This window comes from Phoxinus phoxinus (genome assembly GCF_949152265.1).
Source record: "Phoxinus phoxinus genome assembly, chromosome: 13".
In the NCBI taxonomy this organism is placed as follows: Eukaryota; Metazoa; Chordata; class Actinopteri; order Cypriniformes; family Leuciscidae; genus Phoxinus; species Phoxinus phoxinus.
The window spans coordinates 19,789,553-19,815,472 of NC_136888.1; the positions used below are offsets into that span (position 1 = coordinate 19,789,553).

The window sequence follows — 25,920 nt, forward strand, 5'->3', positions numbered from 1 at the left end:
CTAATTTACTTGGGAAATATTGGTTATTTATTGTTTTTATAATTCATTATTGACTTTATTGCGAAAAATTGGTAACTGATCTGGAATATGATGACGTTAAATTAGTAGTAATCTAAATTTTGTTAAATCATGCACTCCTGCAGCTTAGTATTGTGAGTTGCTTTCTCATCAGAGAGCACAAAAAACTATAAAGATGCCATGTCTGCTTCAAATTAACAGTCCCATCTGTTCTCCATTATTTAGTGCTAGAGCACAAGAGTGAAAATATAGCACAGAATCAGTTGAACTACAAGGAATCCCAACAAATCCCAAACACATTTGAGTGAAATCTACACCAAGGACTAACACACGTTTGCAGTATGAAGCCTCGGAGGTGTGGTGGTGGATCGGCCCTTTCAGGCCTCGCTGCCCCTGGGAACCGCTGGAAACCCTTTGTCGGTCTCAAGAGGCCACTGCGAGATCTGAAGTGCCAAACAGCAGGAGGTGATGCCATACAGACAGCAAAACATCACAGATCAAATTAATCCATTTCAATGTAATGTATTTTATTAGTATTATTGTGTGTTTACAATTTACATACAATATTGTCAAAGCATCATACACAAAACAAGTAGACATTTATCGAGATATTATGAAGAAAAATATCTGTAATATATGTACAGTGTTTGTACTGATCAAGGCAGTTGTATTTATACTGTTGTTTTGTCCCCCTCTGTTGAAATTGCTTTCTCGGGGTGGGTGGTTTGGGTTCTCCGTCAGATAAAATCGCGTTCTGGGGGAGGCCCCCTCAGTGGGGGCCCTTAGAATCGTCACCATCTTTCGCCCCGCTAGTGACGGCCCTGCAAAGAACACCAACGGTTTTGCGAGCTAACACAAAGTTTATCAGGGGAATGCTAAACATTTACGAGAGAACGCAAAAGCATTGAAGTGTTTGTTCCTCCCATCTCATATTTTTTCCATCACGATGATCCTTTTGGGGCTCCGTATTTTTTAGGTGTTTGCATATGAAGTCTAACTTCACATGCATATTTACTGTTAAGCAATCTTCTGTAACCTAAAATATCATAGATTTAACATTAATTCAGTATTACTTCTATATAATTAATCATTTTATCTAGATCCCTTGTGCTTTTTCACAATCTTGTTTACTTATGTTGAGATGTTGAGGTTGCTCTTAGTGCTTCCTTGTGTTTATTTTCAGAGGACATTCAGCTGCAGTTACAGAATCTTCTATCCAACAACTTCTCTGCCTTCTACAATAAGAGATCAAAACACACACACACACACACACACACACACACACACACACACACACACACACACACACACACACACACACACACACACACACACACACACACACACACACACACACACACACACACACATTAACAATGATAGATTGATTAACACACCATCTCATTGTTGAAAAATGATTTCCTCATAATGCGGCGCATAAGGTTCAAAAGTAACTGTATAGAGCATTTAATTTCCCATAATGAGGCACATTAATGTTCAATAGTTTCTTCTGTGATGTCATTGTCTCTTTCTGCAGGCTCTTAAGCTTCCATTGTGTGTGACATCACTGTTCTCTTCTGTCTTTGTCTTCACCCACTGCTGTGCCCGTGTGTCCGTGCCCGTGCATGAGGGAGTGATTCACTTACAGTAAGCGTGCTTATCTCACTGCCAGGGAACACACTCACATTACCACTGGGACACACACAGGAAGAGAGAGAGAGAAATTAAAGTCTATACACAGACAAACTGCAGACTTACACCACACCAAAACTGTATATATATAAAAAAGGGAAGATTTCAGTAAATTGTGGGAATAATTTTTTTTTTTTTAGCAGTGATGTATTGTTAATGGGAACTTTTTTTTTTTAAATAAAAAAAGGTCCATTTTCCTAAATCACATCTTTAAAAAAAAAAAAACCAAACATCTTATCTATTACAAGATGGCGTTGGCAGCCCCTGAGCTTTCACAGTAGTGGCCTGAGAGGTTTAATGTTGGCTAACACATGTCCTGAAGTGTTGGCAGCCCATAAAAAGCAGGATCGGATCTAGAGACTTCTTGAGTCTCTGTCTGACACATGGCAAAGGTGTCTGATTGGCCGTCTTTGCAAGAGCTCTTGGCACTGTGACACTGCAGTCAGGATGTTTCAACTCTCTGTAGACACTGTGGCTGCTTATGTGTGGAGATCACACCCTCCTCTGCCCCATGTGCCCACATCCTCACATCTTCTGATATACGCGCACACCCGTTCATCAGGGAGGAAACTCATCTCATGCACTCAAAAGATAAGGATCAAGATGCTGGAGAACTGGCAGAAAGAGTCTGTTCCTTCCAAATACTCACAGATATGTGTCTTTCCAAGAGTGCTGGCTGCTTCAAAGCAGTTTTTGACACATGGTGTGTCTCCCTGTATTAAAGCACTGATGTGCAGGCATCAACAAGCTTCTGAAAATGTGTGAATTGAGGCAATGAAAGAATATAATGAAGGTAAAAACACAAAGTAAAATAAAAAATAAATAAAATGGTTAAATAAAAATAATAATTATTATTAATTTTTTTTTACTTAAAATTATTTTCTGGTTGAAAATGGTCTTTGTGTTTCTCTTCATACTTCAAGTAATGGCCAGAAAGACAAAACAAATGTAGGCCTAATACTGTAATTAACTGTTTGCCAGTTGAAGCAGAAGAGTATTAGATCACAAACTCTCACCACGTCTCTCGCTTCATTTTTCCAGTTTTTAAAATATCAAGGCACATTACTGGCACAACCGTTTTACTTAACTTTTTATCGTTTTTAGAAATAAATAAATAAATAAATAAATAATTGTATTACAAACTATAATTGCAATTTGTAATATAAGCCTATAATAACCTACAATAAAACAATATCTCTTTCACAAATAGGTTTTGTTTTGTTTTGTTTTAACCTTTTAATAATTCACAGATTGGCCTAGCCTACTATTTCACACTCGTATTTAGTTAACTTTATTTCTTAACACATAGGAGAAGGTTTACATTACTTATGTTCCTTCTCAGCTCTCTTTGCACACAGGCGGGTTAAAGATCTCTGAAAGATGTCTAAATCGACCAATAGGAGCCCTAACTGGCAACAAAAACGTTTAGAAGTGTCATGAATATGTAAACATTTATGGACCACCAGCCAATGAGAGACGCGTGGGGGCGTTTCTCGGAGACTCCGCACAGATGTTTGACTGAATGTGGGATTGGGGAGGAAAATGATGGAGTCTTGATGCGTTGAGTTTGTGTGTGAATACGAAAACAGCGCTGGAATTTCCTCCTCTCGACCGGAAAACCACCCCTGCCCCTCGCCTTCAAACTCCTCAGTTTGGCTGTTGCCGGTATACGTCCGAGTGGGAAAGGGATTTCTGTCTCGCTGCCGCTCTTTGCCCTGGGATAGCCTGCCTGGCTAAGGTTAGCCTAGGCTGCTAGCGGTGCTCTATGGGAATATCCAGCCAGAGCGGCTCTTTAGCTCGCTAGCGGTCTGATGCAGCCACGCGCCTCCCGCCGCAACGGGCGCATTCAGCCGCTACTGCTGCTGCATTATTCACGGGGTGAGTGCAGGAATGCGACCAGAACCAGGATGTTGATGAATAATATCATGATAAGGGTCTCTGTGACTGCAGGGGTTTCATTATTGATTGTTGTAATAATCTCTTAAGCTATATTGCTAGTCAGGTATTTATAACAACACTGTGACTTTAAAAGCGGGTTTTTAACCAGTAACCTGAGAGCAAATTTGTGTGAAGTCAGTTTGACAGCACTGACAGTGTATCAGTTTGTATTCTTCTTTGAATGAGGATGTGAGATGTTTGAAGAAAGCCTTCAGCAGTCTTGTATAGATAATTATACCTTCTCGTGAATGTTTAAACAGCAACAGTTGTGAACATAATTAAAATAAATGGTTCTGGAGTTCCTTATCCATTTCGAGCTAAAGTTTATTACTTTTAATTAAAAATATAATTTAACCTCAGCTATATTCATTAAAGTTTGACAGCATGAAACAACAACAACAAAAACGACTTTAAAACAAAAACTGATCCTGCAGGATATTTAGGCAATAAGAGGGGGAAAAATGCTGTTGTACTGAATATCAGCACAGCTGGCTGTAATTTGCTTGTTGTCATTATAGTGACTACATTCACAATATAACATAGCCTCAATTGTCTTTTTGCTTTTGTAAAACTACATAATACAAACATTAAGGATACAATGTTTATTAAAACATTATTTTAAGCAAAAAATTTCCCATTAATTTTTCCCCATAAGCATAAGAAAGAAGTAATTTGTTAAAGAGTTATAAACCAGAAACCAAACTAAACCAGCTACAAGGTGAATGACAACATTACAAACTTTGATTTGACGCAAAAAAGTAGACAAAATTGAACAAGAAGACTCTACATCACTCTCAGTGCTTCATGGGAGTGGACGGGCGTTAAAGAGTTCCTTTGGTACAATTTGCTTGTTTTGATTCTTGGATTGGTGGAGATTTTATCGCAGAATAGTGGATAATGTAGTTTTTCACCAGGAATTCCGCTGTAAAACACAATTATTTAAAAAATAAGTTGCAACTTGCCATCGATTAACAACCTCGTAGCTCTTTCTTTATAGTTTGGTATATTATGGTTAAAAATAAATTCCGCTATTTAGTAAAATGAACAGGATTTTTACTTCTGAAACCCAACTATTGCACTCTATGCTGATATGATATGCCTCAGAGAATTAAATTTGAGGATTGAAACTAACAATTGTATTAATGCAGTGCTTAGTCTGCTTACATTCTACCATGTTTTACTTGTGCGCTAAAATAAAATACAACAATAACTTCTGATCTGTTAAATTTTCAACAGTCTTCAGAATAATTGTAACTGGTCCAGAAGATCTAATCTGGCTGCACTTTGCTGGTTTTATGAAATTCGTTTGCAACTTGCACAGCTAAACAAAGTCAGCCAAATCTCTGTATCTCTAGATATCATCGCTTTCCATTTCCCTGCACAGATATCTGATAAGGATTGTTCTCTTTTGCTGGTATGAATCAGTGTTTAAACTCAGAATGATTTTGTTCAAATGATCAGTAGAACTGACATATGTTTTTGTTTAGATGCAGAAATTGGAAATCAAAGCTTGACATGAGTTTATTAATTGATATCTTTTTGTGCAACAACCTTTATCACTGAGATCTAACCATAGTCCTCTTTGTCTCTGTAGGTTTATTGACACATGCAAACGAGGAATATTGGATTACCATGCACTGCTAATGTTTATTTTGAGGGATTTGCTGTACAGAATGAGCTCTGTGAGAGCTGTCAATCATCCTGGTGGATTTAACATGTCATGCCATCATGCAGATCTGCGATCATCCACATTAATGTTTTGATGGCAAGGGATCTATGTGTTTTTTTTCTTTCCTCTACCTGATTTTAAACTCTGTAAACATCAATGAATGCACACAAGCTGATTTTGGACGGATACTTTTGAGAACTTTTCCAAGGAAAGGATTTGTGAGGGGGTGGCGTCAGAACGCGACAGTATTTTAAACAAACTGTTAGCTCTTTAAAGAGGAAAAACCATGGCTTCGGTGTGGAAGAGACTGCAGCGTGTTGGGAAGCATGCTTCCAAATTCCAGTTCGTCGCCTCCTACCAGGAACTCATGGTGGAATGCACAAAGAAATGGTGAGTTGTCACTGCTTGCATGTCTCACGCGTGCCGCTACTCATTTCCAGCCCAGCTTGTGCGTGTGTGTCTGGAATGCTGAGTTGGCCCGTGACGTATCTGACTAACGGCAATGATTTATCCATTCCCCCGGGCATTCCTGTGTGTAGGGAGAGGCAATTTACTACTATAACTTTCTACATCGTTTTGTTTATTTTCTCTCCTCTCTGTTTAGGAATTGTGCATTATCGGTTACAATGAAGGAATGTGTCCTCAAATTTCTGCAGATAGGATGTAACTCAAATTGGACGAAGTGAGATGTTAATAATAACATAGGCCTATAGCATATGTTTAACAATTAAATGGGTGCAATATAATACATAATTCTGTATCTTTGTATTTTACATAAACACTTGGTTGTCTCCCTGCATTTACCAGGTTTACATATAATGTTTTTTTTAGGTCCATCCATACTCTCTTTAAACCTCTTTAAGAAGTTATAAAAAATTATTATATAAATGGCAAATAAATAGTTTTACAGTGTGTACCACCAGTTAAGTTTGAGTACCCAGTCCTTAAGTTTGAGTACCCAGAAAAGCGCTATAAAAATGTAACAAATTCTTATTATTATTACAGGTGTCTCAGGAATTGGGAATATTCATGTACATCATCAACATAACATCTTTTTTACTAGAGATGCTCACTCTTACCATTTATTTATATTCGAGTAATTTTTGTGCAGTCATTTAATCAACTTATTATTGTTCTAGACAACAGCACTTAATTTCATCTAGGTCATGAGGTGCTTCATTCTCTGAGATTTTATGTTTATGTCTTTAAATGTTTGGGGAAAAATTGTCTCCTCCGGTGGATGTCTTTTAAAGTCGGCATGAACTGAAAATTCACCCTGTCTGTTTTCTAAATGCGTATTATTGATCTCATCGGGAGCTATTCAACATGTCGTTTTAAAAGTGACTGACCTTGTCATTTTTTATCAAAATATAATAACTTGATCTTCCGGTGAAACGGCAGACTCCTTTCTAGTGACGTATGCCGGACTTCTCCAATCATTTAGTCCACTTAAGCCCCACCAAACGATAAATAGAACTAAGTCCCCGTCCTACTTTTTTCAATAATCCATTTCACTTGAATATCCATCATAATACCAAAGAAAATATCTGTGGCTATTTTCATTTTCACACAACTTTAAACTTTACATTTGCTCCCAGTCTTGAGTGTTTGGTTACATCCTTGCTGCATTTTATGCTCACAGTGGAATGCTGCTCAGAGGTTAAGGTCAGGTTGTGGATTATGCTTTATTCGGGGTGAAGTACGCAGCAATTTTGTTAAATATCTCAAGTTTTCTTTGAGAATTTTGCCTTTGGTGTTTTCTTGCAGATTTCCAAAAAGAGTGTTTTGTTCTGCAGTCATGGCAATTGGCAACACATTCAGTGCTCCACAAGGGAACCATAATTCATATTTACAAGTCAAGTCTGAGGAGTTCAGGTGCAATAGGATTGTTTCTGGGCCCTGGAGGCATGTGTCTAATTAAGTGTTTTACTTTCGGGTTTGACGAACATACACCCTTGAGGTGTTTCAGATGTGAATGTGTCAGGTAATGGTATGGTAGAAATGCACTAAGGGCACTGTGTTGAGAATGCCTTTCTGTGGAAAAAAAATATTTCGTAATCAGGTTTTAAGACCAGAAAACATTGTAGACTGTGTTTAGGTTTGGATGCACAGACTGTTATCGGCATGGTGATTTGTGGACCAATGTGGAGCCAGAGCGGCGCTGGCGCTGATGAAAGAGCATTATTCACTTACTGACAAGAAGCTCAAAGGCGTTTGTATCAGGGAGACGTTTGTGCGTGTGTGTGTGTGACAGCTACGTGATCTGTGCTTTTTGGTTCGTCTGTCCAGTATGCCATTGTTCTGATGGAAAATTTTCCACATTTGGCCTCAAGTGGAAACACTTAAAAATAAATAAAGTGAAACCGTTTTCTCCACTTTTTATGTAGAAAAACCACAGGCATTTGTTCTGGAATGCTGAGGAGAAGGAAAATGTGTTCATGGGAGGAATAAAAGGATGTGTAAGTCAGCATTTGAATAAAGAAATAATTTTAATGACAAATCATTTTAGAAGTTTTAACATAGCATAACATCTCCACTGGTTCTGATCCCACACGGTTAATGTGAGTGTAGGGCGTATAAAAATAAAACATTCGAATGAATGTTAAAGCGGATGGAATAGGTCTAGTAAATCTGCCATGACCATCAGCTCTGAATGGCACGTGATGTGATTCTTGAGGCTGAAAGATTTCAATCATTGTCCTAGCCAGTGTTGTGAATGTGTGTGCTGTGCTGTGCATATGTTATTTGATCATTGATATCCGGTGGTGTGATTTATCTGTAGCCAGCACAACCGCTCTGCCGGGCACATAGTGCAGGAGCAGCGTCCAGTCAGGCCCCAGTCAACACCTTGGGCAGTGTTCCAGAAACATGCTGCTAGGATACGGGACACGCCACGGCCTGCTTAGGTATCCCCGCCTGTTGATTCAATGCCTTCTAGAATGTTGGCCTTTGCAGTTCTCTTGTCTCTTGGCAACATCAAATGTTTATGAGTTGAATGTTTCAGTGTCTCTGGTTTAAAGTGCTGTTGTGTAATCCTGCCGATTCCCACGCCTCTATAGCATAGCCACGGTGGTGTTTAATTACTGTGGAGAATTGCAGCAGTGATGTATAGAATGTTGTAAGAGACTTTCATAAACATCTTAAAATATGACTGACCCCCCAAACCTTTGAACGCAAGTGTTATAATTCAACTCACCTTCCTTGGGAGGACATACATTTTTATGCATAATCCATGTTTGTTTTGCGGACCATTTTGTTTCTTGGGGGTTGTAAGGTCAATAATGATAATATATAGCTTCCTTTACACTTTAGGAATGGGGTTCCTTTACAAGGGGTCTTTGGTGTCAAAAGGACCCCCCTGCTGTCCAGCATTGCAGCAGTGATGCTTTTAGAGTATTGCCTGGGGCAGCCAGCTGCTTTTGCTTTCAGGCCCGGTGCCACAGGTCAGTCTGACTGGAATGAGGAAGGGAAATCCTTCAAAGTGCTACAGCAGCCAAGCCTCAACTCAGACCTTTAAAATCCCAGCATGCTTCATGTGGGATTTCTCTTAGCTTTAAGCCCAGCATTATGTATTTCAGTGCTGCCAAGGATCTCGTCTTTACTGGTGTTTATATTTATATTTGACCCATGGGCACAGTGACACTGAACTTGTAATGAACTTACAGTATATGTTCATACAAGAAAGAATTGCATACTAAACGACAGCGCTCTCCATGTTTGAAACTTCATCATTAAAAATGCATTGAAAGTGCATCATACCTAATACCTAAGACTTGCTTTACTCTTATACACTTTTCTTCTTCTTTTTCTGGAGGGGTGGAGAAAAGAAGAAGATGATTGAATAGAGGGAGAGAGGGAATGTGGTTTACAGTGGGAAATAGTTTTACATTCTTTCAGCAGAGGGGAAAAAAAAAAAGTAGGTCTATTGCACTGCCTTTGCACTTTCTGGCCTGATTGTGACTCCTTTGGTTCTTCTGTCTGTAGGCACACATTTCATCAGAGCTGTTCAGCTCAGATGTGATCCAGAGTTCTAGATTTTATGTTATGTAATCAGAGTGAATACAAAACAACACATAGCATCTGCGCTGTGTTGTTTGCAAGGTGTCTAGTGAGATGGAGCACAGACTGAATATATAGCAATATGCTTTGTTGTTAATTTAAGCAGATTGTCCTTTTCCAGCTGTGTTTTCCATGTGTTCATCCATTTGTTCATTATAAGAAATGATAATTTCTCTCCTCTTATATTATTTCCTCTCGTGGCCTGAGGCCAGGACAGACGCTCAGCATAGCTGACTGAATTAATTTAGGTAATCTTCATTTGTTTTTATTTTATGACTTACTGCAACATTCTCAGAATGTTTTTCTGTTCTATATAGAACACTATGCCAAAAAGGTTCTAAAGAAGGGTAAATGTCTTGCATAATACTTTCATGTTAAACAGTTCATAATTTTTTTTCTAGTGATACAGTATGTTTACAAACTGTTTAGTTCATCATAATTAATTTAATGAAATGAAATCTCTAAAAAGATCCCATGGGAACCCCTAAAAAGGTTATATATAATGCACCTGGCAGAACCTTTTCTTCTAAGAGTGTTTACTTGTTTTTAATAAAGTTTAAACATTATATTAGTTAGGAAAATAATTGTTGATGCGGTATCAAAATTGGAATTGATAACTGAAATTATCTAAAATGTGTGTGTCGAAACCAACCATATTTATTAGAATACAAGGTTACGGGTCAAAAACAGTGATAGATTGTTAGTTAGTTAGTTTTGGGTGATGGGGCCTGTGAAAATGTTGTCAGGGCAAGTAAAAATCTGACTGGCATTCTTGAGCATTGAGCTGTGCCTTTGGCCTGAAAAATGGCAATTTAATGCTTAAGTTATTGTCTGTCACAATAAATCACCCTCTTGTCCACAACACTCACAGATGCCCCACTCCCTGTCACTCTGAATTAAGCCACTGAGGGTGAATGAAACAGACCCTCATTTGTCATTTCTCTTATGAATGGATGCTGGCACTGGGCAGTTTGTTCGTTTCCATCTTTCCTTTTTGTTGTTTAAAAGGAAAGCTTCAGGTTCAATGCAAGATATTCGATAGCATTTGTGCCCTAATGTTTACTACAGAAAATCAAGGTCAATAAGTGATGTTTTTCACACTAGTCTTATGAACAATGTAGCTACCATTTAAATGCCTTACTGTTCTTTACTTAGCTTTGCAGTAATTGGCATTATGGTCCTGATGCTGTCGATAGAGCTTAAGTTGTATTATTGATCCAGAGTGTTCCTTAAAGCATTTCTCTGTAAGTGTTAAACCCGTCCCTCTGCCTTCACTTCATGTGGATCACGTGAGGAAATGACTGATGCTGTGTAGGAGGAGGCAGTGAAGAGATGTAGATCTGTGTGTGTATGAGTGTGATTACTCATGCTGAGCAGACTGAAGGTTTAATAAGGTCATGTAAGTGATCAGGGAATCAGAGGGAGGTCATGATATAGCTTGTTTTATTGATCATCGCACCTCACAGTGAGCTGATCGGTGTTTCTTTCTCTCTCTTTTGGGTTTGGATTCATATCTTCTGGATGCAGTCAGCCCTCATAATGAAGAATGCATGGTGTTCTGCATCAATCAGTTTGAGTTAATGGAGTCCAAGCCCTTTCATGTGTCTCATGACACTGGGTGTGTATGGTTGTTTGCTCTCTGGCTCACATTAAAGCCTTTCTTGTTAACAGGACCAGATAAAGGGAGATTTTCAGCGACTTGAAATTACTCAGAGGAAATTATTAGTTTTGTAACCCTCAGTGATCTTATATAGCACAGCTTTTAGAATGCAGGGTCATATTGTATAGTTTTGTGGCGTTTTATTTTTTCCCTGAAGTTCACTTATAAAGTTTTATTGCGCCAGAGTCAGAATTTCTTTTTACACAGTTTTCTACCTGCTCTTTCATTTTAAGAATTTAACCGGCATATCTGTATCATGACGAGGGGACCATTGCGTACTGAACATTAAAGTGTGTGTTTATATCTTAAACCTCTTCAGTGGTGTTCAAAAATAAATGGATAAAAGTAAAGGCACAAGAGGAATTTGGGGTCAACAGAATTGTTAATAAATGAGATTTTAAATGTAGATAAAAAGCATTCAGTAATGATTTTCATGAAAACCACTGCAGGCACATTTAGATTTATTTCCTTTTAAGGCTACAAATCTACCGTCTCTGTTTTTCTCTCTTTCTCTCTCTCCATTTGTGCGCTCGGTCATTGGATGATTGCAGCACTGATTGCAGTTTTTCATGATGGCTTCAATAAAACAGGTTTTATTACTAACTCGTAAATTTAAAGTTCCATTACGATAAACTGATGACTGAAGGAAGTGTGTGTCTGTGTGCAAGATCTGCCGGTCAGAAACGGCTAGCTGATATGATCATGTGGGAGTCTGTGAACTTTAGCTAAACTGACTGATAATCCAGGGATCACAGTGCTTCTTTTGGAACAAACAACTGACAAAATGTTTACTTGCTATGAATTAATTAATGTTTCTGAAGTATTTCTTAAAACTAGAAGGCCAACACTTCTGCAAAAAGATTAATTTAGCAAGTTAAGAAAGTTATGAATAAATATCTGTATAGGGCTGAAACTGGCAATTAGTTTAGACTACTAATAGTCTAATCTGTTGATTAATTTCAAAATTGTAAATTGAAGTAATGCTATATTTGTCCTATACGTTGTGGGCAAAATAATAGTTTGAATGCCTCTATGAAACTAAAGTAGTAACAGATCTGTTCTTCTGTTTTATGATTTATATTGAAGTAATGCTGGGTTTAGACTACATGATATCAGCCCGATTTTGGCACGACCCATTTGACGCAGAGTGTCATGATGATTCGTAAACAACGAGCGTCGGGATGCAACAATTGTTCACTTTATCTTGTATAGGGTGTCATAGTGGACGACAGCCGATGCCGCATCATCTCACATGTGATCTGTGTGTGTCCTAACACTCCAGTTTAGTGATGGGGACACTAGGCAAAACTGTCAAAAAGCCCCGAGGACGGCAAGACGTTGTGCAGTGCCAGGTTGTCAAAAAACTAGAGCTCGACCGATGTGGATTTTTGAGGGCCGAGACCGATATTAGGGAGTAAAATAAGCCAGATATCGATATATATTGGCCGATATTTTTTGTGTATATTATAACACAGTAGCAATATTATTTATTAATATGTGTATAATATAGTACGGTACCAGTCAAAAGTTTGGACACACTTTCCCATTCGTGTGTACAAACCATTGACTCGTACTGTATATAGAATATACACAAACAGAATATTATATATAAACACATTTTTTGCAATGATCACTCAAATGTGGTGATCAAACACTTGTGTGACAAATATGTAATGGAGGCAGGGTTAATGAGAATGATACATTTGAGCTGTAACCAAACTAGTTTGCATCGCATGTTCTATTCATTATATTCTAAATACTGTTGCATAATCTTCACTAATGTCTTAGTTTTAATGCATTTTATAGTCACGTTCTATAAAAAATAACTTGGGCCTATATCAATAAATATATCAAAAGTGTCACTGCAAAACCTTATCTTCTATTCTTTGTATTAATTCCTCTAGTCTCTACAAGTGGTGGAAGAAGTACTAAGATATTTTACTTAAGTAAAAGTAATAGGCTAATACCATAATGAAAACATGTTCAATTACATGTGTACTTTTTACTTAAATACTATTTTAAATAAGTAGTCAGCAAAATGTACTAAACGTAAAACTACTCATTGTGCAAAATGGACCTTTATAAAGTGTTATAATTATATAAATTATTGGAATATTGCTTGATGTTGTAACTTGGCGTTTTAGGCAGAATGGGGTGACACAGTGTACACTGGACACGGCAAAGAGCCCGCTGCAAAGTATTTGTCCTTCGTGTCAGTACATCATAAATAGAATGAGACATCAGTTTACTGTCTGAGATTTATCGCGCCGCATCCAGTGTAGACAACATCACTGATTATAATGGGTTTTGTCGAATCACATCACTGGCGTGCGGTGTCTTGTTCAGGCAGCAGTAGTCAAGCGGAGTCTCAACGGTAAGTTGCTAACTAACTAGTTACCAATGCGGTGGTGGCTTGAGTCTGTTGAATGGTGTTTTAATGCTATGTTGTCACCTAGTTGGTGAGACACAATGCTATAAAGTAAATAAACAATGTCCCCGTCTTTTACTCACGAGCTTATCATACTCATTTGCTACATTAGCTAGCTAGCCATGTTTCAAACCTTGTCAGCGGAGTGGAAGCTAATGTGTGCGCATCTTACACTGAAGAGACCTCCTTACTGAAGTGAAAGTGTTGGCTGGTGTCACTACTACAGTACACTACATTGTATGTTCTGTAAACAAAAAAACAAGTTCATATCGGCTAGGGATGCACCGATACCACTTTTTCCAGACCGAGTCCAATACCGATACTTTCATTTTTGGTACTTGCCGATACCGATAGCGATACCATGACCAATAGCCTACCTGTATTTTTAATTTTCAATTCATTTTTTATTCATGCATTTGTAATTTTTAAATGTATTGGTAGAGAAACCAAAAGAATATCAATCATATTAGTTTTAATATTAGTTTATTACATTTAAACTTAATTTGTTCATCAAATATATATTTCATGCACTGCATATTCATTACTGTATAAATGAAATATAGATGGATCTTTTTGTAAAGTAGAAAAAGGTAGCCTATTTAGTCAAGAGCAGTGAGTAATTTATTTATCCTTTGTTTGATTAACATTAAAACACAGCAGATTTATTAAACTGCTGCCCCTTTAAGACCGAACGCACCATTTGAATTATACGTTCTACGTCCACTTGATATATAACAGACTTTGTTTACTAGGATACTCGCCAAGACGGGTGTTTTTACATAGTTTTGTGTGAATTCGTCCGTATGCGCGCAAGACGTCACGTGAAAGACTTCCATTCAGTATTCCCGCGCTGTCTGAGGCGATGGTTTTCGGGGCGCGCGCTTTGGATGTTGGAAGTTCATGGAACTTCTTGACCTGCAAATGTCCTGTAATAATGTAGGGGACCACTCGTTATACATAAATCAGGTAACAGTGCTTTAATTACATATACGATTTAGTTTTAATCCAAATAACACGTGCTGAGTGAACGATCAGCAATCAACAGCGTTCAACAGAAGTGCGCTCTCTCTCTCTCTCTCTCTCTCTCTCTCTCTCTCTCTCTCTCTGACCAGTTAACGTTAATAATAAGCTACATGCCTCGTTTTACTTTCTTTGCCATTGACATCCGACTGAACTAAAAACTTTCCACTGACGTCTGTGAAAAAGGGATGCGCTCGACCAGCTTGCGCGTGCGTCTGTGCCGTTGCGCGCTCAATCCACTGCGCCTTTTTCTCTTATCAGCTTGCGCACCACAGCTATAGGCAGTACTATATTCCGTTTAATATTCCACTGATAAGATACATTTACTTCATAGACAGCCTTCTTTTTTGTCCCCATTATAATTTGCACAACCAAAATGCTTGCAGTGCACATAAAGTCCAGTATATTGGCTATATAAAACAATATAATGGTTCTGTGCGTCAGGTCTTAGTGACAGCAGCTTAATATACTGGCTGCCAAATTGAGATATTAACAATATCTATTTGGCAGTTTTTCCCTATGGTGTTGATGTGAAAATTGTGGCCAGGGAAAATGCATCTGAGTGGCTTGTAACTTAGCCCTGCATACTAATATTATAAGTGCACCCCAGAAAACGTATAAAACAATGCAGTTCATAACCCCTTTAAACTAATGTAGTTATGTTAACAAATGAAACCTTATTGTGAAGTATCACCTATTTTATTTACGTACCGGTATACCTCAAACGTTTTAAGACAGATATGTTTTCTCTTTCACTCACTTTATTCTAATAAATAATTTAAAACCAGGCCTACACAGAAATCAATTCTCTCTCTCTCTCTCTCTCTCTCTCTCTCTCTCTCTCTCTCTCTCTCTCTCTCTCTCTCTCTCTCTCTCTCTCTCTCTCTCTCTCTCTCTCTCTCTCTCTCTCTCTCTCTCTCTCTCTCAGCCGTATTGTGTGGCAGTATTGTATTGTGTGTTTCAGATCTCCCATTACAGGCTATTTAGTGTGTTAATCTTAATATCACTCTGTTCCAGTTGATGCTCTCATTGTCTTGCTCTCTTTATTTATTCAGAGATCAGCTCAGAGGGAGATTTCTGATTGACAGCGTCAAGGTGTGTGTTTGTCACAAGTGTTCATTCCATTTTATTGATGGAGCGGTTTATAGCCTAGAGGTGGTTGTGGAAGTCTTATTCCTCATTGATATTATTATTATTAATTTTTTTTGTCCTTCCGTTCTTCTGAGTCAGGATGTGGTTCAGTCTGTCCGCTCCTCCTCTCGTGGCATCTCATCCCTTCCTTTCCCTCCCTTTCCCTGTGGAGTCAGTCAATAAGGTCACAGATTGTACAAGCATCTCTTCATAAACAGCATTTTATAGACATGATCCATACATTTTAAAAACTGCACAAAAAGATTGCAATCATTCAAACAACCACGCGATCTTACTCCTAAATAACAGTGATTCGGCTTTGTCAAGTCACCTTTATTTTTATAGCACTTTATACAATAAAAATTGTAGAGATGCACCGATTAAAATTTTCTAGGCCGATTCCGATTTTTCATTGAGTTTGACCTGCCGATACCGATTTTAGCCGATTCCGATTTCATTTTTTCTAACCAGTTTACAGCACACACAAATATTTATTTTCTATATAAAAAAATAAAAATATTAATAAACATACTTTAACCCAAACTGAATAATAAAAACAAGTTTAAATGGTTACATTTTCTATAAATATTTGAGTCTTCATTTTCTTTTCTGACATAGCCTACTCCAGTTCTTGTTAAAACACACTAGACATGCAAATTCTGTGCATTTTTGGGACTTTTTGTGTGAAATCATATTTATTTTGTCAATCAAAAGTGTGCTTTCACTTTAATTGAGCGTGAGCAGCACAGCAAAAATAGACTTGGCGCTGAAACCCCGCTTCATTGCTGCTCACGCACGCGACGCTCCTGCTTGACGCTCACGCACTGCTCCTGTGCGGTGTGAACGCACTCATTGATTAACATGCACACCGGAAAAAAAACGCGCTGCTCACGCTTGTTGTGCGATGTTAATCGTGCGGCGCCTGAGTGAATTTGACAGGCATAAAATCGCCATATGTCAGACTGACCAGCCGGTCGCCGGTCATGGCCGTCCGATCACGTGAAAATCAGCCACCAGCCGATCAATCGGTGCATCTCTAAAAAAAATTTCAGCTTCACAATAATAAACAGCAAAGTAACAGAATGAGTGATGCAAACTTCATCAAATGTGTATTAAACCTTTTTGTTTGGGTGTCGGACAAAAAGGACAAAAATTAAGGATACAATGGTTTTCAATGGGGAAAAAGTCATTGAAAAGTCCCATTCTGATGATCACAAGTGGTCCCATGTTACCAGGTGTAAACAGCAATATCACCTGAGATGGATTTTAATGCCATATAAACTAAACACACGCCACCCTCTTTCTCGTTGTCTTAGTTTGTGATGGTGTGGGATAGCAGCTTTAGCGTTCGTGTTTGGGGCAGCTGTGCTTCTAGTGCCCAGTGAAGGTTTTTCCTCCTGGGTTTGCCAGTCTGTCCGTCTTTATACCCTCTCTACCCGCCTCCACTTCCTGCTGATAACGTCTCCTGCTGCGCTATGACCCACTTTGTTACTCCTTTTCTGTTTATTTATTTATGTCAGCCCTCCTCAAATCTACAGCTTTTGTTTTGCTGTAATCTTGAAGTATAAATGGTGTCTTGAGGTAGTTTGCCTCAGAGATAATTAGTTTGTTGCAATGTTGTATTTAAAGAAATTTCTGTTGTTTTCTGTCTTTTGTCTTTGTCTCTTTCTGCAATAGAAAGAATGCTTTGTAAAGGCTCAAGATGATTCTAAAACTTTCTCACACTCGCATCTTTTTCCGCTGTTTTTTATGGGGGTCTTTATAGTTTATTAATGGGTGTTGTTGTAGATCTACTTTTACTAGCTAGACAGATTACTTTCAGCTCTGTTATAATACTAAAGAAAAGCAGTTTCCAGATTGTTTAGATCTTTAGAATTTACATTATTTTAGATCAGGGTTTACTAAAGTCTGGTTCTGGAAGGTCCTTTTAAAACCTTACAAATTCCTTAAAACAAAGTATTAACATTATAAAGTAAACATTATTATTCTTTTTTTTAAGTCTTAAAGACCCCCTGTGGTGAAAATCTAAATTTTAATGTTTTTTATATGTCTATGTGGTGTTTTTAATATGCTTTAACACAAACCATGTGCAAATTCATCAACACCATTGCTGGGTATTTTCTCCATAAAACTTCAGTGAACCCAAGACAGTCTCAAAAACACGGGGCTCATTTGGATATTAAAGGAGAACTCCGGTCAATTTTAACATTGAGCTAAATTTTTTGTAAATTTGGAGTGCTGTCAATACAGAGAACAACGACAAAAATCGGTGTTGCCTACACCGTGTTATCCTCTTTTTAAGTTCAATCGACTACTTTGGACTTCGACCGAAAACAGGAACTAAATACAGGTATGTGCGCTGGCTGATATAACATAATTTTTGTTAATATCTTTCACATCTACTGCAGTCAGATTCACTCGTGTTCACTCTGAAGGAATCACTCAACATGGCTGGGCACTTGTATGACACATCAAGGATGATAAGAGGATAAAAGCAGGTTTAAAATTAGACCCCATTCAAGTCAATAGGGTGCAAATTTAAAAAAGAGGATAACACGGTGTAGGCAACACCGATTTTTGTCGTTGTTCTCTGTATTGAGAGCACTCCAAATTTACAAAAAATTAAGCTCAATGTTAAAATTCACCGGAGTTCTCCTTTAATGTAAACCGTAAACACATATGCTAAATGAAGCACGGGTGTAGAGTTACAGTCAAGTTATTTTAAGGCATGAATCTTTTTTTGTTTTTTTCCCCCACAGAATATAGCTAGTTTTAAAGCAGAAAAGCAAAAAGCATTAAATTACAATCAAGAAGCCAGAGGTGTTGTAGCCTTGTGTACAGTGCTTCACTTTGTTTTGACTCAAAAGTATTTCTTCAAAGTACATAACATGCTATGTTTGGAAGTCTTCTAGAGTTCTTTTAGTAATAAAAGGTGTGAACATTTATAGACCTCCAGGCTATCGATTTTGAAACTCCTGGTTTGACAGTCTTGGCTTCAGTCCTCTCACCTCAGATGTTGACAGGTTTCTATCAGCAGACACCGGCCAGGTGTAAGATCTACATAGCATGCCAGTGATGGAAACTGAGCAGTTTCACTTGAGAGTTTTTGTAGAGGACAGTATAAGAAGGACCTTGAAAGCACAGTCAAAGGAATGGATTTGTCAGATAAAGTAAATCATAGTGTATCTAGAGTTGCATGACCTGAAGCTACAAATCAGAGCTAAAACAACTGGCCGACTTAAAGGGTCTGTATAATGGGTCTGAGAAATAAACTGTGCCTTGGGGAGCACAGAGTGCAGGAATGAAATGTAAGAAATGAACCACAAAATGAGTTACATGTGTGGTTCTTTCTGTTTTTGGCAGGTTGCTGGTGGGATTTTAGCAGGAAACACAATAAACAATAGTAAAACAGTGAGGAAGTCCTGGTGAACATGTTGCCTGTGTTTCAGTTTCAGTGATAGTGCATTGCATAAATTGTCTGTGGAAACATACCGGACTGGCCTCTGGTGGTTCTAACCTTTGACATAAAGCCAGCCAATCAAATCAGAGTTTGCTATTGTGATGTACAATAGATGGACAGTCAACGGACTGGGTGTGCTATCTAAGGCTACAGGTTTATTAAAGGGATAGTTCACCAAAAAAAAAGAAAATTCTGTCATTAATTACTCACCCTCATGTCATTTCAAACCTGTAAGACTTTCGTTTATCTTCCGAATACAAATAAAGATATTTTTGATGAAATCTGATTTCTGTCCCTCCGTTGACAGCTACGCAACTGACATTTTGACACTTCATAGATATCATGACACACTTCATAAAGAGATTGTAAAACTAATCCATATGAATTGAGAGATTTAGTCAAAAGTTTCTGAAGAGACACAATCACTTTATATGATGAACAGATTTAATTTAGGCTTTTATTCACATATAAACATTTATTATTGCAGGAAAGAAAACATTATGACTATAATAAAAGAGATGGTAACATCCAAAAGTTACCAAAATTAACTGAAATGTATAATTTCAAAAATTGAGTAATGGGACAAAAAGGCCAGATGTTCATCTGAATGCGTGTAGTGTTTCTACTGTTCAAAAGTTTTGGTTGCCATGACTGCAATTATTTCATAAAAAATACACTAAAAGCTGTAATATATTATGACATTTTATTGCTATTTAAAATACCGGTAACTGTTTTCTGTTTATAGAAACAAAAATATCCTGAATATATGAAGTCAAATGGTTTTCCTATGAAGGCAAAGCTGCATTTTCTGCGTCATTACTCCAGTCTCCAGTGTCACATGACCCTTCAGAAATTATTCTAATATGCTGATTTTGTGCTCAAGTCAAGAAGCATTTATTATTGATTTGCTACTTAATAGTTTTGTGAAACCATAATACATTTATTCAGGATTCTTTGAACATAGTTCAAAAGAACCACATTTATTTAAAAAAAAAATTTGGTAACATTATAAATGACTTTACTGTCACTTTTGCTCAATTTATGTATCCTTGTTGAATAAAAGTTTTAAATCAGGGGGAAAAAATCATTGTGACCCAACCATCCATACGATGAAACATCATGCCATTATGAAAAACTGTCTGATAAGATCATGTGCATCAGGGCCTGCAGTGGAGCATGTCAAGCCTAGAGGAAGCACACAAGTACTGAAAGTAGGGATGGAAATAGACAGAAAAAAAGAAAGGAGGTTAAAGGGAAAGAGTTTTGCTATTTCAGAGTGAGAGATGACCGAAAGCAGATTGTCTTCAATGCTCCATGTCACACACAGCATGTTGCCGTAGGGCAGGAGGGAGCGTGTGTGTCTTCTAGAAATGTAGAGACAATGGGGTGTCTGTGCATGGTTTCTCTGTGATGCTCTCTCGTTGGTTTCCTGGACACAGTTTATAGTCATTGGTTGAAATGCTGTCAGTGGTGATTCTCAAATCTTCACAGAAAATCCTTTTTGGAGAGCACTGGGAGAGTGCTCTCTTCCTGGGAGAGAATAACTGATCTAGAATAATCCAGATATGCATCAGGGGTTACTTTAGATGGGCTTAGATCTGGTCTTCTCCATGTTTGCAACAGTTTATGAGGACAGTGATGTTTTTTTAAAATGAGACACACACACAAGACACATGCACAAACACACCTGTCAGATTGCGGTCAAGCCTCTTACTGCTGGTAATCCAATTCAAGCTCATGAGTCCTGGATCCTGTGTGTGTGAAACATTTTTTTTGTCCTTCAGGTCTAACAGTCCGTTTATCTTTAAACCTGTTGGTCTGTCCGTGAGTGTCGTCATTCACTTTGTGTATTGTGAATGTCGTACTGTAAGGTGTATTTGTACTTTAGCGTGAGGGATGAATTTAGGATATAATGTTTCTCCTGTAGTAGAGGTCTTGTGACCTGAACTCCATTAACACATTCATCTTATGCACACACACTTGCAACAAAAAAGCAGTGAGTTTGTGTACTGCTGGTTTAGGCTGTGTGTGATATGGTTATGATTTGATTTGCAGCATCATTTCAACTTTAACTCTTTCCTGAGAAGGCTGGCCAGCATCTTCCTCTTTTATTTCTCATCTTATCTTGTTCTTAGTTTGTGCACAGAAGAGTCCTGGTAGTGTTTCAGTTATTGTGTTTGTTTATCAGCTTTTTTAGCACTGGTTGTTTAATTTCTTTTTCTTTTGTCCTTTTTTTAGGCAACCAGATAAGCTAGTTGTTGTCTGGACTCGTCGGAGCCGAAGGAAATCTTCCAAGGTGGGTAATTTAAAAAAAAATGCTGTTTCAAACTAACAATGACTTGAGTATATTTATGTGTAGTCAATAGCAGGTTTTTGCTTTAAGTTACAGTCTTCATTTTTCAGTACAAGTATACATAATCACAATGCATAAATTTGAAGGATTAAATGCACATCACCTCTTGAAGACATTTGTAGCCCAATTAGTATGTATACATGCTGGACAATGTTGAGCTACAATCATATTTCCTAGATCTGTAAATCTGACTAAACAAAACCAGACTAGTAGAGTTTGAGTAGTTAGACTCTGACATTATGGGTTTAGTTTGGCTGAAATTTTAATGTATCGGTACCTATAAATGTACATACTAATTGAGCTAATGAGTGAGCTTGGGACGCCACAACTCCATTTTGTCCCTCCCGATATTGGCTCAAAAATGACACGCATCACCTTTATGAACCATTAAAGTTTTTTGTAACAGCTTATGTATGCATCACTCCCAACTTAACTGCAAAAAAATATTTCCTTACTAGGTGTTTTTTTTTTCAATTACAAATATCTAAACATTCTTAAATCAAGATCCATTTACTTGAGAAGCAAAATGGCTCAAGATTTTAACTTTTGTTTTCATGCTTCATGCATAAAACCAGAAAAAATATCTGCCAATGGGTTAAGATTTTTTTTTAAAGCTGGAAACTGACAAAGTAAGATTTTTTCTTTTTTTTTTGCAGTGTTTACGTAACAATGACTAGCTTATTGTATAAAAACTAACTGTATATTTTACATGATTAAATATGTTAGGTTTCATGTTGCATTTATTATAATCATCTTGTGTATCATGTAATGTCATTTATTTTGTTGGCAGTCTCATAGCTGGCAGCCTGGCATCAAGAACCCCTATAGAGGAGTGGTGGTGTGGCCGGTTCCAGAGAACATAGAGATCACTGTCACCCTATTTAAGGTACACACGCACACACACACACACGCACGCTTTCTCATTTAGAGGCCAAGTAGGCCTAGACGTTATTGGGGCCAGTTGTAGCAGTTGGCTGTTTCCCAGAAGCTGATTGGTTGGGATCTGCAGGTCTGCTGGTGTCTAGACATCCTGATTCCACACTGATTTAACTGCCATAGTCCACGATTTTAACTCCCTTCTCAAATGTGTGTGCAGCAGAAACTGACACGGCAGCAGGAAGCGTGTGCTCTGTATTTTAGTGTTTTTGAGATGGCGGTCAGCAGATTTTTCCATCTGGCACGAGAGAAGTGAGACCTTACACCCTGAATTGTCAGACCCAGGTGCAGCTACACAGGAAGTGCATCTGTTTGACGCATAAAGAGAAAGAGCAGTTTGTAGATCTGAGGTTCCTCATATTGACAGCAGAGGATTTAAGATGACAGCACTCTTGACTCCGATGACATTTCAGTTCATATATTTTCAGCTGTTCAGTTTCGCAGTGGCAAAATTAGCTTTAAATAATTGTATTTTTATATATAATATGTAGTCTGCATGCATAAATATGTATAGTACGTAATCGTTCAAATATTACTATACTTAATATGTATGCACGCAAAATTTGTATATATATATATATAACTATTTATTTTATGTATGTTATATATTTATGTAAATATTTTCCAAATATATTTCCTTATGCATGTAGAACAAATTATAATAATATATTTTATATATGATTATGCATATATTCTTAAAATATGAGATTCTGATCATATCTTCCATAAATGTAATAGAATTATGATATATTATATATCAGAATTATTTCCCTACCCCCACCACCACCACCACACACACACACACACACACACAAGTTAAAAGCTAGCGCTGACAGGCTGACCTGGTGTTGTATATCCTCTAACATTCTGCACATTGTGTTTACAAAGGTCACACACACAAAGTGCTTGTCCAAACATTTTCCTTATCAGCCTTGTTCTCTGCAAACCTACTCTGTGTCATGTTCAACTACATCTCCCAGAGTTCATTGCAGAGGACCAGTTTGGCTTTCGTGAGTTCATGAATGTTTCATTTGTGTACCGCCAGCCATGCGGTCAGCTGACCGGGACAGTTCTAGAAAAACAGAAGAGCAGCTCAGGTGAAGCTGTATGCATGTGTACCTTCATACGTGTAACGTGCCGTGCATGTTTAGCTGACCAATAAACTTGGTTCAACTTTGAAATAGGCTCAAGACAGGTGAATGTGAGAAAAGTGTATCACTGTGATTTTATATTATTGTATGCTATTGACAGACAGACAGATGGGCATCATATCCTCTTTGACGGAAATTTGACTGTTTTGGTCATTATATTATTGAAGCTTTAGATAAGTCATTTATGAAAGTGCCTCATCCCTCATGTTTTACATAACAAAAAAGGAAATGCAAATCTTGTTTTGTTCTGTAGAGATGGATTTGATCTGTGGAGGTGCTGTTTCCAAATATCTCTGCTACCAAAGACATTATACTGAGACCGTCTTTAATGAGCTTCCACTTTCATTTTTTTTAATGCCATCAATTTAATCCCTACTTTTTATTTTATTTTATTTTTTAGGATCCCCACGCAGAGGAGTTTGAAGACAAGGAGTGGACATTTGTCATTGAAAATGTGAGTGCTTTTTTTACACTCTTGTGGGTCTGGTGTTCTGCTGTGTGCAGCCTGACATCTAGTGGTCAAATGGAGTCATCACACTACTCTTACAGTTTCAGTTTCCAGATGAAGAATGACTGATTTAAGGCAGATGTTTGTGTCATATCATGTTGTTCTTTGGTGGTTCCTCACCATTGTACTCTAGTTGTTGTAAGTGTTCATGTGGTTTGAGATTACAGATAATTGACAAGTGGTTCTATAGTTTGGCTGAACTATAGTGTTAATTTTGTCAGCTATTTTTTTATTTAGTCTTAGTCCTGTGTCAAATGTTCTTTTAAATATCTGAGCATTTGAGTCTAGTTTTAATCAATGATGTCTTTCGAGAAAATTATTTGTACATTTCATCAGAATTATAAGCACAATTTAAGAGAATGTCAACTCATTTTCCTTGTTTATTTTACATAATCTAGTATACTGATTTAGTAAAGGTTATTTATCATGTACATGAACATACTCTCTACATTTATAAACTGGTAAAACAAGAAACTTCTCAATAATTAAAAGTGAAATTCCTAATAATACCAATAATTCCAAAGTTTTCTATTAAAACAACAGCAAAAAAGATTTCGTATTGCCACACAGAGTGTAAGTGTGTTTATTCAGTAACCACAATTGCAAACAATATAGTCTAGATCCACGTTTAGATTTATGACAGCTCACTGAGAAGATTTGATCACATGTTTAGTCGCAGCAAACAGCGCAAGCGGCTCGCGAAGGAACAGACTGACTGAATGACACTTTAGTTTTAAGCAGAATATCTCAATGGAGATGGCTAAACTCCAGCTTACTTGTTTGATCAAGTAAAACACTGGGCAGAAAATGTAAAAGCTCTAATTGGGGAATTCAAAATCTTGACATCTGGCCGCCGCAAGCATGAAAGCTCGTAGTAGAAGTATTGCATGTTGATATAGTCTCAACTATTTTACTTATTGGTGTCTCGTCATCATCTCGTCTTAGTCATGGGAAAAAAAGCTTGTTGAACATTTTCTGTCATAGTTTTCTGTGATGTTCTCCATTTAGATTAATTCGCCTTGTGTCTTGGATTAAAAGACTGTTTTATCAGAACCAGATCTAGCTTTTATTTGAGCTTAACATTTTAATACAAATACGATTACTTCATTCTGTCGTGTCTTTTGCTTTCTAGAAAATTCCTAGCTGTTTTGCGCTATAAATCTGTTGATTGTTGGAAGCATTTCTCTTGACAATGATTTGTGTCTCGGATGCTTTTAGATGTCCAAGACTGATGCTGCCGATCTTTACAGTGCAACTGCTGTACTGTACAACCTTTGACTGCTTTTTGCTCTTTAATTTACACTTAAGGAGACGATACTGGAATCTTTGCATGTGTTTTATATCCTCAACACACAGACACAGGGCTCTGAAAGATGGATACATAATTCGAGGCAGAGATTCTGGGACATGTGCTGTGCAAAACGTGAATTAGTAATGCTATCTTTGTATGATGATGCGGTTTGCCTTCTGATTAGGCATCAGTAAACACCGTGAATGTGAGTTTGGTGGTCGTGTCAGAGCTGTGTTTGAGTAGACTGTTTTATTTTGCTGCTGAAGAACACGCTAAAAGTTTCCTCTATCTTCACTTCTCTCCTGTAGTTTCATTACACAGTTGTTTTAATTACACAATTGATACTCGCATGTTCAGAATGACATATTAAGGACACTACCATTCAAACATATTTGGATTTTTCAAAAATAATGCTTTTATTAATCAAGGCCACATTAAATTGATCTACATTGACAATAAAGACATGTATCTAATATTACAAAAGATTTCAATTTTAAATAAATGCTGTTTTTTTTAACTTTCTATTAATATAATCGAAGAATCCTGAAAAAAAGTATATCGTTTTATAAATGTTTTCCACTTTGATAATAAAAATAACTGTTTCTT

The 25,920-nt window shown here is 37.5% G+C and overlaps 1 protein-coding gene across 9 annotated transcripts in view; it reads left to right on the top strand.

Moving 5' to 3' along the window:
* The first annotated feature begins 3,164 nt into the window (after positions 1-3,164).
* ehbp1 (EH domain binding protein 1) overlaps positions 3,165-25,920 on the top strand; it is a 130,958-nt gene continuing 108,202 nt past the window's right edge. For 6 of the 9 annotated variants that reach the window (XM_079633781.1, XM_079633783.1, XM_079633785.1 and 3 more), the window contains exons 1-5: positions 3,165-3,588; positions 5,243-5,707; positions 21,314-21,371; positions 22,219-22,314; positions 23,916-23,969. In XM_079633781.1, coding sequence (XP_079489907.1) covers positions 5,604-5,707; positions 21,314-21,371; positions 22,219-22,314; positions 23,916-23,969 — 312 coding nt within the window. In that variant the 5' untranslated portion in view covers positions 3,165-3,588; positions 5,243-5,603. Of the gene's footprint in view, positions 3,589-5,242; positions 5,708-14,284; positions 14,431-15,539; positions 15,580-15,714; positions 15,800-21,313; positions 21,372-22,218; positions 22,315-23,915; positions 23,970-25,920 lie in introns of those variants that run through there. The other 3 variants (XM_079633788.1, XM_079633786.1, XM_079633787.1) reach the window with 3 other exon arrangements.